The 22,204-nt window shown below is 42.6% G+C and overlaps 1 protein-coding gene across 2 annotated transcripts in view; it reads left to right on the top strand.

Annotated features, from left to right (window-relative positions):
- The window catches only part of SAMD12 (sterile alpha motif domain containing 12), a 387,717-nt gene that overhangs the window by 23,667 nt on the left and 341,846 nt on the right, over positions 1 to 22,204 (top strand). For both annotated transcript variants that reach the window (XM_043601633.1, XM_043601632.1), the window contains exon 2: positions 13,971 to 14,149. In XM_043601633.1, coding sequence (XP_043457568.1) covers positions 13,971 to 14,149 — 179 coding nt within the window. The remainder of the gene's footprint in view (positions 1 to 13,970; positions 14,150 to 22,204) is intronic.

Below are 22,204 nucleotides of genomic sequence, written 5' to 3'. Positions count from 1 at the left end.
TCTCAAAGAGCAAAAAATTTATAAAACCCCTAATATGGCATTATATCTTCTTTTGTCTTATCCCTAAAATGTACATATGGTTATTTAAATGACTGAAAAAATCTTAAAACTATAGAAACGTCCAATTATTTTAGTCAGTTTCTTTTCTTGTCCCCCCCCCCCCCCCAGGTAACATTTACAGAACAGAACAAATTGGTTTTAACATTGGGAAGACCCTGATCTTTTAAACTGGCACTATCTAGTAGAACTTTGTGATGATGAATAATGTTCAGTAATCTGTACCATCCAGTATAGTGGTCACAGCCACATGTGGCTATTGAGCAATTGAAATGTGGGTGATGTAACTGAGGAATTAAATTAAAAATTGTATTTAAATGTAATTGTATTTAAATGTAACCACATACTACTACTGGGCTCCTTTTTTGGACAGTGTGGCCTCAAAGATTGACTAAGGAGTATTGAGCTTTAATTTGTGATGTCAAGCTGCATGGTGTTTTATTCATTTTCTTTGTATACTTGAGAAATTTCAAAGGAGCATTTTTTTGAGTCTTCAGCGAGTTGTATATGTATCAATGGCTCTGTTGACCTTTGAGCTCCTTTCCATCTTCACATCACAAGTCTTGAAGTTGCTGATTGTCAATCCATAAATTAATATCTGTCCATTTCCTCCATCATGGCTCTCCTTTCAGATACTATGATCTTTGACTCATGTATCTGTATACACAGGCACGTACATTTAGGAAGATCCAGTGAAACAGTAACAGGGCTGGTTTACCTGGAGTGTTCCTGCAAGTTACCATGAATAGAAAGTGTGAGCAAGCAAGATCGCGTGTGCTCTCACTCCAGCCCCTTGGGGAAGGGGAAGTCCTATCCTTCATCCTGCCCATCAAGTCCAACCGGAACCTGTTGAGCCTTTTGCATGTTGGTGTGATTTGACACCTGTTTAGTTTCTCCTGAAATAGTCCTTGTTCTTTAGTTGCCAGGATTACTCTTCCCAGAGAATTTTAAGCTTCTCTTCTTCTTCTCTGAAATCATTACCTGACCTTTTGTCCTCCTACACTGACCTGACCCCTGACCAGTCACTTTTTTTTTTCCTTTTTTATTAATGGAGCTGTTCTGTGTGCATGTACTCAGACATATATACCAAGGGTAAAGATACTTCTGATGAAATCAGGATCATTAAGGTGACATTAGCAAGAGCAAAGGATGTAATAAAGCAATAGTTACCATTTGTGGGGCACGTACTGGGTGCCAGGCGCTGGGCACTTTTCTTCTAAAGCTAAATTCTAAAGACGTTACGATTATTCCAATTTCATAGGTAAGTTAACCTTAACCTAAAGCTGAGTAACTTGCCTGAGGCCACACAGCTCAACAGTGGAAGAGCCAGGTTTATTCAACTCCAAAGCCCGTGGTTTTACCAACTAAGCAATAATTAAGGTGTAGAGGGGAAACTGTGTTGTGTGTGATGTACGAATCCTGGTTTTCATGTCTCCTTTTCCATTTTCATGGTGGTCTTAACCAAGTTGCTTAGCATCTCTGTCTTTCCCTCCCTCTCCACCCCCCTCTTTTTTTCTTTTTTGCCCTCCCCTGTCCCCCTCCCCACTCAGGGTCAGCTCAGGCTCCTGAGCGTTCCAGGCCAGGGCCTCACCAGTAGACACCGGGGAGGGCTCTGACTGTGCGTGTTTGGTACCCCAGCGTCCTGGCTGGGTTTGGGGAGGGCCCCCTGAGGGTGGTGGTACTGAGCCTGGGGGCAGAGGTGGCAGGCCAGTAGCCCCAGAGTATAGCACATATGGGGGCAATACATAAGGGCCAGCACGTGAGTCCAGGCCCGGGTGGGATGAGTCACGCTCAGCCTCTAGCTCTGTCCAGCGAGGGCTGTCCGCTGGTGCTGTGCCCAGTGGGACAAAGAAGGCAGAGGTGGGAGGACACCTGGCCACCCAGACGGAGGTGGAGGCAGCTTCAGTTTTGGCAGTGTGATTTTCCCCAGGCCCCTGGAGCCGTCCCCACAGCCCTGGCAGGGAGAGGGGGCTGGCTAGGCCCTGGCTGGTGAGGGAGCAGCAGCAGCACATCCTACACACGCCTCCCTGGGCCACAGGGGTTGTGGGTGGGGCAGGGAGTGGGGGGACCACTTGCTCATGCAGACACGGGGGTCAGAGCTTAGTGACCGCCCCCACAGCACACACTCACATGTTGAGGCAGCGGGGTGAGACGGTTGCTGAGGGCGACGGATGGACTGACCAGGGGCAGGTGAAAGCATCCCTCCTTCTAATTTCTAATACCTTAGCAATAGGGGAGGAAGAGTCCCCTCGTATGTTAATTTGGTACCACCACTTCCTCCTCCCTTCCTGGAATACCAGATTGTAATGTGTAAAGGCTTCCTAAACCATCAGTCACTTCCTCCCCCCCCCCCGCCCCCCGCCCCCCCGTGGTACTGTTTGACAGAGAATGCTGTCAGCTCACCTGTACAAAGTATGTTACAGGGTGCACGTATTTGCTTTTACCTATATCCCTTCATTCCTCAACTCTCTCACTGAAGTTGTTTGTGTATTTGAAAAGCTGTTCTTTTTGCCTTCTGACTACGCCTCCCTCCCCCATTTCACTTTAGTTTGTTCTTTTCATTCAGGATTGTCACTTTTCAAGTCTGTACTATGTTACATTACTACCATTTTGTTTACTTAACAATTGTTAAAAATGTTAATGCCAAAGACCCCTCCGTTGTGATGGAGGAGGGCACTAAGATAAAAATGGAGATTGATGTTCATTGAACATTTGGCAGATGTCATGTGTCCTATATCAGTATAGCAAGATGTCATGTGTCCTTCATCAATATAGCAAGAAAGTAGAACTTGGACTTGAATCAGTGGGTAGCTGTGTGTTGGGTGGGGGAGAGGGATATGGATCAAAACAGATGAATCAAAAATCATTTCTCCAGTCTATCTAAAAGCATACCTAGTGTCTGTATTGTTTTGTTACATTCTTAAGATAGATGCTTACTGTTGTAGATTAAATAACCTTAGTGTTGAGTTCTGAGTTTTGATACTTGTATATTATACAACCAAAGCAAGATTTAGAACATTTCCATTTGCAAGAAAGGTCCTTCTACTTTTTGCAGTGAAATCTTTGTCTTTTCCATTTGGCTCTTGAACCCATCCGTTGCGCTTTTCCTTTTGGTTATTACATTTTTTAGTTATAACATTTCCATTGGGTAGTTCTTTATGTCTTCTGTTTCCTGCAACTTTGTTTCTTGGGTGAAGCTTTCTAGTTTCTCATTTGTGGCAGGTGTAATTACTCTTTGAAGATTTTTATCTTGGCTGCTTTCAAATATTTGTCAGATAGTTCTGAGATTTCTGTCATCTTGGTGTTGGCATTTGCTGATTGTCTTTCTCATTTAGTATGAGATCTTCTTGGTTCTTGGTTATGAGTGCTTTTTTAATCAAAATTTGGACATTTTCATTTTATGAGACTTGATCTTATGTAAAACTTGTTTTAGCTGGCTTTAACATCGCTCTGGCCGGGTATTACCTGGGAGGTGGGGCCTCCTCATTATCACTGGGTGATGGTGAAGAGTCCTGAGTCTCTCCACCAAGCTTCCTCTGACACTATCCCAGGAAGGAGGGGGCAGTCTCATGGCCTGGTGGAAGTGGATGTCCTGCCTCCTCACCTCAGCTCAACTGATGCTGCAAGGGTGGGGAAGTGGCCTTGATAATGGTGGACAGATCAGAAATTGTGGGCTCCCTATGTGGCTTTCTATGACCCCACCCTCTAGGGGGTTTTGGAGTACCTAGGTACAGCCTGGTGAGGGTGGAAGTCTAGGCTCTCCACTCAGTCTTTGCTGATATGGGTGGTTGGGTGACCTTTTTTTTCTGCAATGTAAACTACCTACTTCTGTCTGATACCTGAATCCTCCATCTAAAGCTTCACAGAAGCTCTGATTATATCTGCTATTGTATTCTCCTCACGAAAGAGAGGAGTTAACGTTTGTGCCTTACAGCTTGTCCATAGCCTTTCCCTGCTCTGATGTTGACCTATGTGAGTTAAGTGTTGTTTTAATTTCTGTTGTATTGAGATTGCTTAGTCTGTTTATCATGAGTGGGAAGGGTGAAGGTTTGCTGTGGTGATCACACTTAGGTTAGTCTTTGGGTGAGCAGGGTTCCCTTATAGCAAACTGTTTTTACAAAGATGAAATCATCTCTAAATGAGTGAGCCAGGGTGAGTGTGCTTCATGTGGCTCAGAGGGGGCAGTGTGCTGACCCAGCTGCACGTGGTCTGAATATCTGGCTCGGACGGACAGTCATGAAGGCTCAGCTCCGGTGGCCACGCAGTAGTTATCAGGGCTACCTATGGGCAGACTTCTGACGACAATGGAGTATTCTTTAGGTTCAATCCTTCATGTCTCAGGATATCTGCTCCCATCTCTTCTCATCAGCAGGGTGTCTTTCTCTCCAGCCCCCTCATAGTAACAGATGGGGAGCCATCTCTTACTGGTCAGTTGCAGACTTTTTGGGAACAGACATGTCCTCTTTTAATGCCCTTGAATTACTGGTTTGGAAATTTGTATTTTACCCCTATTCTTTTTGATAGTAGGAAAGGACTTCAACCTGTATGTTGAATGTTAAGCTTCAATATATATTGTAAATATATGTTTATATTTTTATTATGTGTAATCCCTCTCTCTCTCTCTCTCTAAACATATCTATATCTATAGATACAGATAGAGAGCGAGAATATACCACATTTAGCTGACCAGGGAGAGGTCTGGAAATCCTATTCTCTTTCCACATAGCCTGACCAAAATAATAAAATCAAACATAATTGAGCTCATTTAAATGGCCTGGGAGTGGGGGAGTGCAGCATAAGTAGGTGAGTCCCTCAGACCCATGAGGCTCTTCCTTGATGTTATGATGGAGGGGGCTAGAGTGCTCAGATCCCACTGTCCTCCGGGACATGGGGGTACTCTACCCTAGAACAAGGCTCAGCAAACTTTTGGTAAAGGGCCAGCTAGTAAATATTTACTTTTTGCAGTCCGTTTGGTATGTCCCAACTACTCACCTCTACCTCTGCCATCGTACTACAATGGCAGCACAGAAAACATATAAATAAGCATAGCTGTGTTGCAATAAAACTTAACGCTGACATTTGAATTTCATATAATTTTCAAAGATCACAAAACATCCTTTTTAGTTCTTTTTTCCCCCCAACATTTAAAAATGTAAAAACTGTTTTTGACTCATAAGGCATATGTAAACAGGCAGTGGGTTGGATTTGGCCCATCGACCCTAGTTTGCTGACCTGCCTTTGTAGATATGTGCTGGACAGGTTCCTTTGCCCACAGAGACATTGTGCCCTGTCAATTAGCTTAACCCAAGATTGTGCTTCTTGGCACATTCCCATTCATTCCCATTCATTCGTGCATAAATTCTTTTTTTTTTTTATATATTTTTAATGTTCTTTTTTTTTTTTTAATTTTTTTTTTTCAACGTTTATTTATTTTTGGGACAGAGAGAGACAGAGCATGAATGGGCGAGGGGCAGAGAGAGAGGGAGACACAGAATCGGAAACAGGCTCCAGACTCTGAGCCATCAGCCCAGAGCCCGACGCGGGGCTCGAACTCACGGACCGCGAGATCGTGGCCTGGCTGAAGTCGGACGCTTAACCGACTGCGCCACCCAGGCGCCCCAATGTTCATTTTTGAGAGACCCCAAGCACGAGAAGGGGAAGGGCAGAGTGAGAGAGAGAAGGAAACACAAAATCCAAAGCAGGCTCCAGACCCGGAGCTGTTAGCACAGAGTCCGATGTGGTGCTTGAACTCACAAGCCGTGAGATCATGACCTGAGCCGAAGTTGGGCGTTCAACCCACTGAGCCACCCCAGCGTCCAGTGCACACATTCTTATGAGTGATCTAGGCACTTTTCTGGGCACCGGAGGCTCCTCAATGAGTAAGAGTTATGCCCTCAGGTATTCACTGTATCATCTAGATTGATTCTACCTCTGATAACATTTTTCTTGATAACAGCATGTATTCATGTTACATGTATTCATGTATGTGTACCTCCTCCTTGCTAAGGTATTGCTATATTCAGCTTTTGAAGTCATAATGGGAGTTATGAATCCCAGAGCAGAATATTTTGCTAGGATTTCAGTTTTCATTTTTATCCTTTAGGAAGAGCTAAGCAACAATATATTGTTAAAGTGGTATCATGGGTCAGTTTGGAATGGTTCATCTGAAGTCCCAGAAGAGGCCTGATTTGGTGTTGTCACAAGGGATTACTTTTCTCATGTAGTGTCAAGTCCGGAGATAGGTGGTTAAGAACCTAGTTTGAGCCACTCACTGATGGTAGAGCCTTTGTTGCTCTTAGCCTCTTGGCTTTCTTGTTTATAGCCTATGATCTGTAGCAGCTCTAGATACCACCTCTCCATTCAAGGTGACGAGATGGTGAGAAGGGTGATATAAAAATTCGTTCTCTTCTGTCACTTCCAGAACTGCATCTTTACACATCAAACTTCTGCTTCGGCCCCATGGGCAGGAATCTGTTCACAGCTACAGGTAGCTGCAAGGGGGGCTGGGAAATTGAGTGCCTTTGTGGGCACATTCCAAGAGTCTCTAGGAGAACTTTCGGAAGTGTTTCCTACAAAGAGAGGTCTCTTGTGATTACTTGTAGAGGTCCAGATTACTTGTAGAGGGTAGTGCTTTGCTGAATTTGAACTCAGAGTATGATAAGGCACTTCCATTAATTAAACACATTTAGAGAGTATCTGCTATGTGGTTATCGTATAAGAGTGGTTTGAAACAAGGGCTGTGTTTTCCATGAACTTTAGCAAAAGCAGGACGTAGAAATGAAATTTTAAACGATCTCCATTCCAATAGATAATGATGGGGATTGAAGTACTTTTGTTTCTAAGGTCATGTATTTATTTAGCAGCATTTATTGGATGCCAAATATGTACAGCTGTTTAGTCTCTGCAGGCACACAGACCAGCATGACAGTTTCTCCTCTGCAGAAGGCAGTCAAGAAAATCAGTTTCACATCAGTTGTCTGGTTCTGTGACTTAACATATCTTTGAATTATACAATGAGATAGGAAACAACTTTTATTTGCCTTTTTTTGAAAAATAAAAGCTGTTAAGTTTTCCTAAGAAGGGAATGGCAGTGAGTAGGATTGAATTGGTATCTTTCCACCATACCTCTGCTTATTCTATAAACAATGATTGAGTACTTACAGTAGGCACAGTAGGCACTTGGCTAGGCACTCAGTTTGTCAAGCTTTAATGAGCAGTCACTTGCTTCAAGGGGTTCCTAGTCATAGACTAGGCCGACATGTTAATATACTCTTGCAGTGCGTTGTGTATATATACATGGGGTGGCTGGGGGGAATTAGGAGGGGAGAGAATAAGAAAAAAAGGTGAATTGTCAACATTGCTTAGAGAGGATATAATGGTTGCAAAATCAGTTAAAGCTTCACGATGGGAAGAATAGATTAATTTCCTGAAGGATCATCCATGAAAATAAGGGAAGAGTATATTTTGTACAAAGATCAATTCTGTCAAAGTGGAGAAGCACCAAACCTCTCAGCTACAGGCAGCATCTGTGTGGTGGTAGAAACCCTTGGTGCAGGATCTGGAGCAGCCTGCTGGACCTTGGGGGTGTTTGCCCAGCGTCTCTGTTAACAGCAAAGCCCAAAATAAAGGAACCTTCAGCTTGAATGGGGCTCAGCCCCTTGTTTCACTGCAGAGAGAGAGTGGTGTGGGTGGGGATCGGAAGACCTGGAAGCTGGGTGACTTCTTGGCAAGTAGGATGCACTTGTTCATGCAAGTGGAGCCAGCACATCCCTTGGTTCTCTCGTCATCTTGAGACAAAATGCCTGGCACTTCTCCATAGCCTGTGACTGTGAGCTAAGTCCTGTCAGAATGGGATCTTTCGGAGGTCAGGTCCAGCAGGGTCTAGGCTCACTTCCAGCAATGAAACACCTCTTCTGCTAGTCAGACTGGGGCCCCTTTTTGCAGCATATGCCCTTTCCAGCAAAATTCTGAAGTAATATGATAGTGTTGAGCTATCTGTGTTTTTTTTGTTTTGTTTTGTTTTGTTTTAAAACAACATGTTTTGGTTGAAAATCACAATGAACTTACTGAAAAAACTCTAAAACTTGTGAATAAAGTATTTTTGGAGGGGTGCCTGGGTGGTTCAGTTGGTTAAGCATCCGACTCTTGGTTTCAGCTCAGGTCATGATCTCTGTTTATCGGTTCGAGCCCTGCATCAGGCTCTGTGCTGGCAGCGTGGAGTTTGCTTGGGATCCTCTCTCTCACTCTATCTCTGCCCCTCCCCTGCTTGCTTGGTCTCTCTCAAAATAAATAAAATATCTTTGGAATTTCTCTTTCCAGCTATGGAGGCAATATGGGGGAATGAGATGAGAGGGAATGGGCTGTTTTTGTTTTTAAATTCTTTTTTGTTCTAGAATATGTGTAGCATAAAATTTATCATTTTAACCCCCTTTCAGCGTATGACTTAGTAGCATTAAGTATATTCACATTGTTGTGTGACTATCACCTCTATGCGTCTCGAGGACCTTTTCATCCCAAAGAGAAACTGGACTAAGCAGCACATCCCCATTCGCCTCTCCTCCAGCTCCTGCTCACCACTGTTTGACTTCATCTGTGTGAACTTGACTACTACAAGTGCCTCGTATAAGTGGTAATCCTACAATATTTGTCCTTTTGTGACCAGCTTATTTCACTTAGCATGTCTTCAAGGTTCATCCTGTATCAGAATTTCATTTCTTAAAACTGAAAAGTCCACTGTATGACTGAAAATTCCGTCATATGTATCACATTTTCTTTATCCATTCATCAGTGGACATTTGGGTTCTTTCCACCTATTGGCTATTGTGAATAATGTTGCTGTGAACATGGACGTACAAATATCTGTTCAAGTCCCTACTTTCAATTCTTTGGTTGAATTGCCAGATCAGATGGTAATTCTGTGTTGAATATTTTAAAGGAATCCCCAGCTGCTCCCAGCAGCTGCACCATTTTACATTCCCACTAGCAAAGTACAAGGGTACCGGTTTCTAAGGGAATGGGCTTTTCCACACGAGAGACAGATGGTACCTTTGCTCTGGCATCTCAAAACATTGTGAAAACTAATGTCCCTGTTAACTCTTTTAAAGGACTATTTATGAAATCTGTTTGGTTTTTAATTCTTGATTTTGAAGAGCTTAGTATTAGCAACTTTAATGTGAAAATGATTAGGGTGGCCCTGGAAGGAAAGACCTCAAACAGCTTTCGATGTCAAATTAGTAACTAGAAATCAGTAAGGCACAGAGTGGTCCGGAAGCCCGGGGAAACAGGAAGAGGGTCTCCAAGCCGACCTGTGAGCTGCTGAGCCCATTAAATTGAGTAAATAACATGAGTGAAAACAAGAAAGGGCAGTGATGAGGGCAGAAAAGAGGACGCAAACAGGGGCACCTTTTACATGATGAACAAAGAAATGGAGGTCACAGCTTGTAAAGAGGCCATTTGAAAGTTGCTTGATTTGTAAATATTAGGGACATGAAATTTCAGGGAAAACAAAGCAAAGCCTGTCAGAAATGGTTTTAAATAAATAAACCCAAGCACAAAACCTAAATCAACTACTGGGTTTGCAGGCGAGGAGGGAACAGCTATGGAGGATTAAAATATTTGTGTGAAGAAGGTGGCTACGTGTGTAGAAAGTCAAAACACCGTAGTCTGCCTCATGTTTATAGTTCTCTTACATTTTGAATGCTAGGTATTTACCAGCCGAGAGAAGTTTCCTTTTGATTTAAGGCAGGGCTGTATAAAGAGAGGAGATTGCTGGTTCATTTAGCAGCTGAATAAATGTTTTTTTTTTTAATTTATTATTTTTTACTGTCTTTATTTTTGAAAGAGTGTGAGTGGGGAAGGGAGGGGGAGAGAGAGGGGAACAGAGAATCCAAAGCAGGCTCCACGCTGTCAGCACAAAGCCCAACGTGGGGCTCAAACCCACAAACTACAAGATCGTGACCCAAGCTGAAGTCGGGTGCTCAACCAACTGAGCCACCAGGCACCCCTGAACAAATGTTTCTTTAATGCCTATTATGTGCCAGGTTCTAGACTGGGGAGAGGAGGTCATGGAGGTGACTAAGGGCCTGCCTTGAAGAGCTTGCAGAGGTGGGAGACAAGGTGTACAGATCAGTGAGGTAGACCTCACTACAGCGAGGGAAGTGAAGCACCAGGGAAGTGTGTGCATGGATGAAGCATAGCTAAGTGGTTCTTGGTCTGGTATCCAGAAACTCCTAGGTGGCTTTCTAAGGGTCTGAGCTGACACATCGAGTGAGTGGACTTAGCCTCCCAAAGGAGGAAGTAAAACTGGGGTGAAGTAAAACCTCTTTCTAGGAGGAGGGACCAGCATGAGCAAAGGTGAAGGAAGTATGAGAGTCCAATTTGGTGGGGGAGGTATTGGGAGAACAGAAGTACTGGAAACTCCCAGCAAGTCAGTGGTATTCTGAAGCTGTAAATTTCAAGGCAGCTGGGGATCAGTCTGGAGAGAAAGATCAAAGCTATATATTTTTCTTCCTCTAATGTCCAAATCCATCCTGTGCTAATCTCTCATCTCCTTTTATACGAAAAATTTTTTTAATAGTCATGATTTTAAAATACTGAATATTCGTTGCAATAGGCCATTCTTTGGAGATGGAGAAGCTGATCTGATTATTAACAGTAATGAGCCTTCTGCTCTTACAGATTTTGGCTGCTCCATTCTCTTTGTCCATATACCTGAAGTTGGCACTGCTGTTGGTTCTCCAGCATCTATTCCGCCCCTGCCTTCTTGAATACTAGCAGTGTGGTTTGAGAAACTGACTCTAGCAGAAGGGTCAGCTGGTTAACAGTGATGCTACCTCCACTGCCAGGGTTTTAGTTCGTTAATAGGTATGTGATTCACCTTGAGCTGATGGGGAAAAAAATGAATACTTGGAAGAGGATTAGGGGAAAGAGAACCAGACAACTGAACTGTCACTATTTCTAGATGAGACCCAGAAGCTTGTAGCTCAAGGTGCCATGAGGGGACTCAGGCTTATGATCTAGGTGATGTTCTGGATAGAAGAATGGCAAGATGAAAGAAAAAAAAATAAGAATCCTTGATGAATCCTCTGTTGAGCTGGCAAATCCATGAACTCTGAACCTGTACCATTATTGGACTTCCTTTTCTGAAAGCTAATAATTTTCCTTACTGCTTAACCTGTTTTGGGTTGCTCATCTGAAGCTTGAAATCATCCATATCCTAAATGATGCTTGATCTCTGTGACCTTCAGTAGACACCTGCATGACTTTGTGACTGTGCGCCTTGAGTCTCCTCTCCCTTATCTGTGAAATGAAAGTAATTATGTCTTATCGAGTTTATATGAAGATCATTTGAGATCCGGCATAAAGCCTGAGGGAGGAGGTGTGAACTAATACATGTTGAACATCTATTGTGTACCATGAAATGGGCTGGTTCTTGGCTTTAGGAAGCTTAGAAGCTAGAAGAGAAATTCAGATAATTTTCATATTGAAAGGTACAAAGCTACATGCATATGGACCTTTGTATAGTTAGGTAAGGTCATCGATTCAGTATTTGAATACTTACTGTTCCAGGTACAGTGATCTAAAATGGGGTGGAGGCAGGGGATGAGGAAGAGATTAAGAGAAGGCATATCTGAAGTGTTCTTTAAGCCAAAACCTGACAGATGAGTAGGAGTTAGGTGAGGAATAGGGAGAACATTTCAGGCAAAGAAACATTACGTACAAAATCTGAGAAGTGTGAAAGAACTTGATGTGTTCAAGAAGTAGGAAGTGTGAAAAGGAAGTGTGTGGTCAGAGTACAGTGAACGAAGGATAATGTGGGTGGTGAAGTTGGAAAGGTAGAAGGGAACAGATAATTCAGAGCCTTGGTGGTCATGTTAAAGACTTTTGAGTGATCTAGATATAAAATGAAGCCATTGGAAAGTTTTAAGCCAAAGGGTCTCACGATCTGACCTATACCTTTTTTTTTTTTTTTTTTTTAATTGGGTTTCAGGGCTCAGGCAAGGAAGAGCAGTTAGGCTGGTCAGCATTGTGGGTGAGAGACGTGGGTGGTTCGGACCAGGGTGATGGCAGTGCAGATGGAGCCACATGGATGGATTTGAGCAGCACTGTGGGTGTAGAGCTTGCTGGACCTGATGAGAGATGGAAGGGATGTGGTAAATCGTGGAGAGAGTCCTGCCAAGGATGACTCTGGTTTCTGTGGAACTGGAAAGGACTGGAAAAGGCATTTTTGGGGGTAGTGGTAGAAAATCCAAGATTCAGTTTTGAACATGTTAAATCTGAGCTATCTGATACACTGGAATTAGGGTGTTGAGCTCCAGTTTCACTTAGGTCTGAAGCTCCTAACAGGTCTATCTAGGCCGTGGTTAAAATTTGGACGTCATCAGCAGGTTGTTGATTGTATCCGAGTGTGGAAATGAATGGCTCCTCTGAAGGAGAGCATGGAGAGCAGGAAGGGAACCCCTGCCTCACTTCTGCGAAGCCAGCCCTCATCTCTCAAGTGTCACATACTCTCTTGGAAGCCTGGTAAGAGGAAGCCCTGACCTGAATGGGGTATTGAGTAAGGGAAGGATTGTAGAATTGCAGCAGTTGGCTAAAAGGGAAGCATGCTGAGGGGAGCCTGGGTGGCTCAGTCGGTTAAGCGTCTGACTCCTGATTTCTCATGGTTTGTGAGATGGAGCCTCACATCGGGCTCTGTGCTGGAATTTTTCTCTCTCTCTCTCTCCTCTCTCTCTCTTTCTCAAAATAAACCTTTAAAAACCTCTATCTATATATGTGTGTGTGTGTGTGTGTGTGTATAAAGGGAAAATACATACATATATATATATATATGGGAGGCATGCTGAGAATGGAGGGAAAGTGAAGACATTGAGTAAAAGTCACCAATGAGGTAGAGTCCTGAGCGGGATGGAGGAGTGAAGGTTCTGGCCCTGGTAAGGAATTTAATTAAATTTAAAGGGGTGGAGTCCCAGGGAGGTGAGAGAATTTACTACCAGAAACCTTGAAGCGTGCGCGCGCGCGCGCGCACACACACACACACATGTATTGTGTGCACGTGCACATGCACACCAAGCCTCACACATGCTGGATGCTTCGTGGAGGTCATCTGCGGGGAATGTATGGTTCCTGCTATTTCTTTGATGAATGCTGGGTACTTTAGAGGGGCTCAGTAAGTATTTGTTGAATAAATAATTATGCTCAGAAAATGGGCTGTAGATTTTATTTATGGTCCTATCCATGTTAGGATGTGGAGAGGGTAAGGCAGGAAAAATCTAGGCTTGACTCCATTGAACCCTTCACTTTGGTCTTTCCTTCTCTTTCATGTAGCTGTAATAACTGTTCTAAAGTCACTTGTCCTTTTGTTTGCCTCTTCTATTGGACCATAAGATCTTGGAAGCAAACATCTGTCATATATGAATCCATGTTTCCAGGATCTAATCCAGGGGATGTCTCATGGTACACGCTCAGCAAATAGTTGCACAGTCCATGCAAGCAGGGGTACTTGAGTGGATGCTTGAATAGATTCAGAGGAGGAGGGAACAAGCACTCTTCCAGATGGAGGCAGAGACAAGAAGCTGAACTGCAGGGGTTGAATGAGTTGCATGTGTGGGAGGCAGGAACGAAGTTGCCCGATTTGGTAATCTCATCTGTGATGTGGGCATTAGTAACTTGCTCAAGGTCAAACAACTTGGAACTGATGGTTTCTGGATTTGTGCTGAAATCTTTCTGACTTGAGAGCTCAGGGTTTCCTCTATGCCATGCTCCCTCCTCCCCAGATCATTTCCCATAGTTATCACACCACTTGTAAACTTGCCACTGCTTTGTTTCTTCCCTCTGAGGCCACACGAAATACTGTCTGTTGTGGACGCCTTCTTTGCAGGACTTGTTTTCAGTTATATTTTTTTCCTCTTTGCTAGCTCTCCACTGTGGCTTGAATCCACGGGGTATTGATCATCCTGCCCGTGCCGAAGGTATTAAACTACAGATTGAAGGTGAAGGTGTTGAATCTCAATCCATTAAAAACAAAAATTTTCAGAAGGTGCTTGACCAAAAAGGAACCCCCAAGCGACTGCCCGCAGAAGCTGAGACTGCTAAGGTAGGTAGTAATCCACTAAATTATGGAGATTGTGGAAGCTGCAGCTTTGATACTTTGTGGTCCAGCCACAGAGAATGGATGGTTCTTTCACTCCTTCCTGGTGTATCTTCAGTTAAATGAACACCGACTGCTTCTGGGTTCTAGGCAATGATGAAAATGTTGACTGCATCCCCTTTGGAGTTAAACACGTTTGTGGTCCATGTCCTGCCACGAGTATGGTACAGAATGGGCTATTGAGAAAGATGCCCTGGACTTAAAGGTGAAAGGTGTGTTTGCCAGGCTCACACTTACCATTTTATGAACTTAAGCATGTCATGTGATTATGCAGGCCTTAGATTCTTCTTCTATAGAATGGTATCATAAAAACTCCCTCCACCATGGGTAGAACAGATGAAATAATAGCATGCATTGGAAGGATTGTGCAAAAGGTCCAGTGCTGCTTGTGCATGAGGGTCTTTGGCAGACAAACACTGTTAATTAATCACTGATGTTTTATTCAGTATATCCATGTATTCCAGGTACTGTTTTAAGGACTCTTGATATACTGGCCTACTGTGTCCCTATAACAATTCTGTGAGGTAGACCATCATAAACAGAACTCTGATGGAAGATAGAATTATCCTACTTTGTTTTAGGATGCTTAGTTCTTTTTCGTTTTTAGTCTTAAATCTAGGTACATAACATACATACACTGGTAAAATGGGGCTTGCGGGGTAGATGATCCTTTAGTAAGGACCACCTCTTCTAAAGGTTTTCCACAGTGGAACTGGCACTTGATGGATTCTTTGTGTGAAATCAGTGAAGATGCTCATGTCAAGGGCACAGTTGAAGATGTTCATATTAGTTTGCCCCTTGGAAATTGAAGAAACTAGTCTTCATGTGGTGTTCAGTTTTTCCCTTGTGCATTCTCTGCAGAGGAATTTCCTTTCAAATGTTTGCGTGAATGAATATGTGCGTGCCTTGGAAAGCAAATGTTACAGTCAGCCAAGAAAAACTTGAAGTAGAAAGGTCACTTTGCTGTCCTATAGGAACCAGCTCCCTCCCCACCCCAAACGTCTTTCAAAATCAAATGTGAATGTCTCTGCTTTATCCACAGTTGTGAATAACTGCTACTGTTACTTCCCTTCTTTAGTGTAGATAATTAAAACCGATGACCTTAAGTGCATGCCTATGTGTGTTGTAGAGTTGGGAAATGATTAGCAAGGATACTGTAGATATTTGGCACTAGACATTTTAGTGGAAAGAAATTGCATCTCCTAGGAAATTGGTCGATGGTTGAAGTTTGGTTTGTGAGGAGAGTTGGAAATAAGTGAGCCCTGTTCTATTTAAACCTTCTCCATCTCTGATGCTACACAGACATCTTGAAAGAGCAAGGGGAAAAAGTGTATGAAGGATCTTCTTTAGGAAGATAAATAGCTTGAGTGGGATCTTTTTAGAAGGATGGTTAAAATATTAAAAAGTAGAGTGGAGGAAAAGAAAATTGATGGTATTTGTCTGATTTTAATTCAGTTTTAAACATTTCCAGATCATATTGCTGGTCTGTTTTCCAATAAAAAATAAAGTTTTATTTAAATCTGACATGATTTGATTACTTCTGAAGTATTTGGAATATGTGATACTGTAGTAATTCCTGAATTTCACGTTGATAGCATTTGCTTTTGGCTCTAGATCACTTTATATTTGCTTTGCTGAAAGCATACTTCACTGAGAATAAAGTAGTCTATAATGACCCTTTTCTCAAGCATAGTCCACATATTGGAAACCAGATTCATTTGAATTATCCAGATCATCTGCAGTGTAAGGTGTTAAGGGGATTCTGAGTATTTTCACGTTGACATCATATTTAGAAGTGGACAGACCAGAAGCCTTAGTAGAGCTCAGGAAAGGTATTTATTCCCTTTTTCATGGAGGACCTGAGGACAACTGTGTTTGCTGGGCAGACAGAATTAAAAGTAAGTACCACAGTGTGATTACTACAGATGTACAGTGTTACAGACACTGAACCTTCTGTGCCACAGTGTGAACTTATTTTGTGTGTGTACAAATACCTTTAAAGCGTTTTTGTTGCCTTAGAGGGTTATTGGAGTTGCAAGTTTTCTTTTTTTCTTGAGTAAATAATTGAATGTTGGGTAAACTGACCTACTCTCAATAAAAAATCTGTTAGAAATGTATAAATTTAAAGGCACTCAGTAATGTAAGTTGGCACAGCTTTTCTGGAGGACAGTCTGATAGTAGCTATCAAAATTTTAAATGTGTGTAACTTCTGAGCCAATAATTCCCTCTAGTAACTTGTCCTAAGAAATAATCATCCAGATGTGCAAAAATGCCTACAGGACAATGGTCACTCTGGCATGGTTTATAATATGAAAATGTTGGGAACAGCCCAACTGTTCATTCCTAGAATGCTGGCTAAAGGTACTATGTATATTCATGCAAGGGAATAGGATTCTGTTCCTCCCTTTATAAGGGTAGGAGAGATCTGTGGATTCATCTTAGTCTGTTCAGTCTGCTGTAACAAAATACCATAGACTAGGTGGCTTATAAACAATAGAAACTTATTTCTCACAGTTTTAGAGTCTGGGAAGTTCAAGATCAAGGTGTCACCAGAATCATTGTCTGATGAAGCCCCACCTCCTGTTCAGATGGCCATTATGTCACTGTGTTGCATGGTGGAGAGGGACAAGAGTGCTCTCTGGAGCCTCTTTTAGAGCACTGATCCCATTTATGAGGACTCCACTGTCATGACCTACGCATGTAAAAGGGCCCCACCTCCTAATACCATCACAATGGGGGTCAATATAGGAATTTTAGCAGAACATAGACATTCAGTCTACAGCAATATTTATGTGGGAACATGAGTGTGATGATACTTTAAAGTGAGGGGAAGAGAATGACACAGTGTATATAGCATGTCCCCATTTATGTAAAAATGTCTGTTTCTGAATAAAGACGTCACTGAGTCTGGAAGAGTTTATTGCACAATATGAACAGCGGTTTATATCCGGAGTTGAGATTATGAGGGAAAACCTTCTCTTCACTTCTGTTTTGAGGGTTTTTTTTTCTTTTGTTTTTTAAAGATATGCATGCTTTTAAGTGTATTGACTTCAAATCCCTTTTCAGATTGCTCTATTAACTTGAGTAACTCAACTGAGACTTTCCTATTTGAGTCGATATTGTGCCTTTTAGGGTGCTGATTTCCTCCCATGGCTTCCAATTCTTGTTGGTAAGTTATTTGCCAAAGGAGTAAGTTCCTTGGGGGACTTTTTGCCTATATGTGCCTTGAGTTGTGGAGACCATTTGGTGAGGTGCTTTTGTGCTTGTCTCCTGTTGAACTTTTTGAGATGTAACAGCTCTGACCAGTGTTACATTACAGTTCAGTTTGACTTTGGATCCCTTTGCTACTGATTATGCAAATCAAGTGGTCCTCCCCCATCTCCCCATCCCATACGCACTTTCTTGTTTGCAGGCTTCACACGGGGAACCTGGTTCCAGCTTCCCGTCATGCCTGTGGGCCTTGCCACTTGGAGTCTAGCCATGCTGGGTTTGAAACCAATCCCTCTCCGTGTCACCTGTCCCAGATCCCAGCAGGCATAGTGACCTTCATGCCACCTCATTGCTGCGGTTTTCTGACACCTAAAAATTTCTCTTCTGTGACTTCAAGCTTGGCTTTACATCAATTTAGAGATTGATTTTCTAGTGCCTTTAAGTTCTAGAACCCAAGGAATGGGAGATTGTAGCATGACATGCTTAATATACCATCTTGACTCTGAAATTTGTGTTACTTTCATAATCTAAAGATACATCTCTCTTTCTCTCTATTTTATGTTCTTGAAATAATTATCTTTTTTTGCTTCTCTTAGAATGTGATTTTGGAGCCATTGACTCTAATCCCCAAAAGACTAGGACTCTCATTCCAGAAAGAGGTGGTTTCTGCCAGAAGATGCCTGTAGCTCTTTACCATAAGAGAAACCAATGGAGAACCAAGCTCACTTTTTAAAAATTTATTTATTTATTTATTTTTGAGACAGAGAGCATGAATGGGGGAGGGTCAGAGAGAGGGAGACACAGAATCTGAAACAGGCTCCGGGCTCTGAGCTGTCAGCACAGAGCCTGACATGGGGCTCGAACTCACGGACCGTGAGATCATGACCTGAGCCGAAGTCGGATGCTTAACCGACTGAGCCACCCAGGCGCCCCCCAAACTCACTTTTAATTAAGCTTTATAACTGGGCAGCAGTGAGTCTAGTTGGAAAAAAAAATGGAACCAACTGAAATGTTGGATCTACAAAAGATACTTGCCAATGTAAATTCTAATTGCTTATGTGCACTTGGGACTCGAGAGAGTACACATGCCATCAGGGCTGCAGTTACAAGTTCAAGATGGGAAAGAAAAAAAAAAAGAAAAGCCACGTTAACGGTTAATTTTATGCTACAGTTGTATTCAAGGCAAGAGATAAGAAGTATAACATTTTTATCTCCTAGGGAGGTGCAAAAATTATAAAGGTACACATATGGGGGAACGTACAGCCACCACAGATGAGAGCCAAGGTGAGGGTCTTAACACAGAGAAGGCACAGCCTCTGTTGTCCATCAACTTATTTTTATTCTTAATCTTTTTACCATTGTAGTCACGGAGGCCCAAGGCCAGCTCCTAGTCCTGCAGACCAGGTATATGCCCACATAGAAGTTTCCAAGGAGACAGTCCTATGAGAGACCAAGGTCCTTCCTGGAGAGGCCCTGGCCTGAGGTTTGTTCCCCCTTTTCTCACAAGCAGTGGAGATGGAGCAGCCAGAGAGAAGGTGTACCAGTAAAGTAGAACTTGACCTATGTTGTGAAATATGGGTAAAGCTCAAATATGCAGCAGTTAAGAATGGAAGCAATGAAGTCTAAGTACCTTGAGCCAACGTTTGGCAGCAGACTTCCTCAGGTGTGCTCATCAGCAGTCTCCTTAGAGTCAAGATTCATGTTTTGGAAACAGGTTAGAACAATACGTTGGAGCCAAGTTTATGGGATGTGAATGCTAGGATGAGGAATAGGAGTTTGTTTTCTGCCTGCACTGCTCAATATGGTAGCCACTAGGCATATATGGCTATTTAAATTTATTAAAACTGAATACAGTAGATCTACTTCCTTGGTCATACCAGCCAAATTTCAAATGGGCAGTTGCCACGTGTCCAGAGGCTATTGTTTTGGATAGCACAGACCTAGAACATCACAAACTTCTATCAGCCAGCACTGCCCTGATCTGTAGAAAGCTATTGATGAGACACTTGGGTGGCTCAGTCTGTTAAGCATCTGACTCTTGGTTTCGGTTCAGGTCATGATGTCATGGTTCATGAGATTGAACCCCTTGTCGGGCTTCACGCTGACAGCACGGAGCCTGCTTGGGATTCTCTTCCTCTGTCTCTGCTCCTTCCCAGCTCTCATGCAGGGCATGCCTGCATGCTTGCTTGAGCTCTCTCTTTATCTAAAAATGAACTTAAAAAAAAAAAAAAAGTTACGTAAGTTCTCTGGGTATAGGAGTAAAATGAGAAAACAGTATTGTTGACATTGTCTCTAATTCTTGTCCTTGGGTCTTGGAGGACATGTGCATCAGTCATAAGAAAGGTTGAAATAGGAGTCTGTTTTGAGAATAATGTTCCCAACTGTTCTGATGGTTGCGATTTCCATTTCCATGGCAACTCTGGCTATGGCATAAATCTGCCTATCAGCAGGCAGTATCCTGCCTGTTCCCTGTTGGAATTCTGGGATGTATCCTCACCGTAGCCTAAACACAGCATTGGGAAATGAGAAACTTTTGCCTTCTAGACTTGATTTTCTAGGTGCTCACAAGGAAACTCCCTTTCTGTGTTCTTATGCCTATAAAATAAGGGTTTCCTACAGTTTGTATTTTTTCTTGCCAATGATTCTAATTTGCTAGAGTCTGTAAAGTGGCACAGAGTGAGAATCAAGAGTCTTGGTGGCTTTTTGAAGATGGCATTTTCAGTGTCCCTCATACATGCATGACTGCCTTGTATTTTTTTTTTTTTTTAATACGTATCCCTATTTAGCAGCTAAGAAAACAAAGCGTTCAAATGAGTTGCCAAAACTTAGTTTCTGGCTAACAACTAGAGAAAGATGGCATTCAAGTGTAAGTCAAATGACTCCAAACCCAGGGTTTTTTATTCCCTTGACATTAAATGTACAAATGACTTATTTATTGGAAAAGAAAATATAATCTGTTATACTGAGAATCTGGCCGGCTGGGCTGAAAATGAGGTTAAAAAAACACTGCACGTGATCTGTATTCCTCAGAGAGAAACACAGAAAATCTTGATCTCTGTTTTATATAAGGGAGAAGCAATGCCAGCATCTAAAACAGTGAATAATTGCCTGCATTTGGCTTTGGGATGCATTATGTGAATCTTTGGCAGCAGATAGCCTTTTCTCATTAGGCTAATATTAGATTTAGTTTGTATTTCTTTGGCACCAAGTTAAAGGAGCTGGCCTGGAACTTGGTGCTGGAGGCAGGAGGAGAAAGCTTGGTGCTTTGGATAAGCCACAGGCGGATAAATGAGAGTTGACTGGAGATGGCTGGTGGACGTTTGTAACTCTGAGCAAGAAGCATTCATTTGGGATTAAAACAGAAAACTAAAAGAATTTTGACTTGGGTTAAAAGGTGAAGGGTGGATTGTACTTAACCTTGATCAAATTACATTGCTCAGCTGCCTCTGAGAAGGTCTATGGCAATTTGGGGATAGAATGATCTAATTCTTGGCTCTCTGTATTTCTTGGCTTGGGGAGGAAGCGTGTCTCCAAAAGAAGCTGCCAATCCAATATAATGTCACCAATGATATGAAAGGACATAATGCATTGGAAATGTAATGAGCACACACTTTAAGAATTGTCAGAAGGGTCAGAACAAGAGAGGCAAGCCAGAATGACTTCATGCTATGTGAGTTCCAGGGCCCCAGCACATATATACTGGGCACTTGGAAAGCTCTCAGGAGAAACTATAACAAGTCCATATTTGAAGAGGTAAGCATTTATTACTGAAGTATCGAGCTCTTAAAAGTGTAAGAAATAGGGTGTATTTGCACCAAAGATTCATGGTATGATCAACAAAGAAGGAACCTTAGGGAGCATCTGACCACCTAATTTATAGGTAAGGAAACTGACTCTGGGCTTCTCCAAGATTTGGAAGCCAGTAGTGGCCCAGTCTAGTCTCAAATACAGTTCAATACATGGCCAGTGCTTTCCATTCTATCATGCTGACAAATTTATGTGAAACAAGTTCTTGGAGCCATTTGGTTAATGGTACTTTTCTGGTGTAGTAAGACTATGATGTGTGCCATTTGAAGGTACAGAATGAAAGGTGCCGCTCAGGAAAAGTGGAGCCCGTAACAGCAGGTGGATCAGAACCAAGTTACAATTTCACTGACCATTTTGACATAGCAGAGGTAGGCCTCTGGAGGAGAGGGCATTTGGGTTCTAGGGATGGCCTGTCTGATGGCTCTCTGCCCCAGTGCTTTTCTTTTCCAGTCTGAAATGTAAAGATCAGTAACCCACTATGGAAGCAGTTTAAAGAGTCCTTAACAGAACTGAGTTAAGAACCTCAGTCAGAACTGAGATATTTCAGGAGAGTATGCATCTACATGAAGGCAAATGTATATCTTGGCCTGAGAAAGAGACAAACATAGGTGGGACTTGGGACAACAGTGAGCTTATGCTGTAGTTGTGATGAAGAATCCTAGTCCTCAATGACTGAGGTTGGAAAAGCTTAGCACTTAAGGGCCTTGGTTAACCCAGCTGAGTAAGCTTAAGAAGCAGGTAAAGCAGAGTCACAGGTTTAAGTGTGAGAAGGAGTAAGATGAACATTATTAGAGGGCTGTGGGAGAAAGCAGGGTTTGGCCTTTGCCTGCAACCATAGCTAAGGGCTATTGCTAGTTCTTAGGGAGGGGCATTACAGTTTAACAAATACACATCTTCCCAGAGCACATACAGTCTCAGTGCCCGCCTCTCTCTCTCTCTCTCTCTCTCTCTCTCTCTCTCTCTCTCTCTCTCTCTCTTTCCCTC

This window comes from Prionailurus bengalensis, chromosome F2, assembly GCF_016509475.1.
Source record: "Prionailurus bengalensis isolate Pbe53 chromosome F2, Fcat_Pben_1.1_paternal_pri, whole genome shotgun sequence".
Classification (NCBI taxonomy): domain Eukaryota; kingdom Metazoa; phylum Chordata; class Mammalia; order Carnivora; family Felidae; genus Prionailurus; species Prionailurus bengalensis.
Note: the sequence above shows the minus strand (reverse complement) of the source record. Positions and strands in the feature narration are given on the sequence as shown.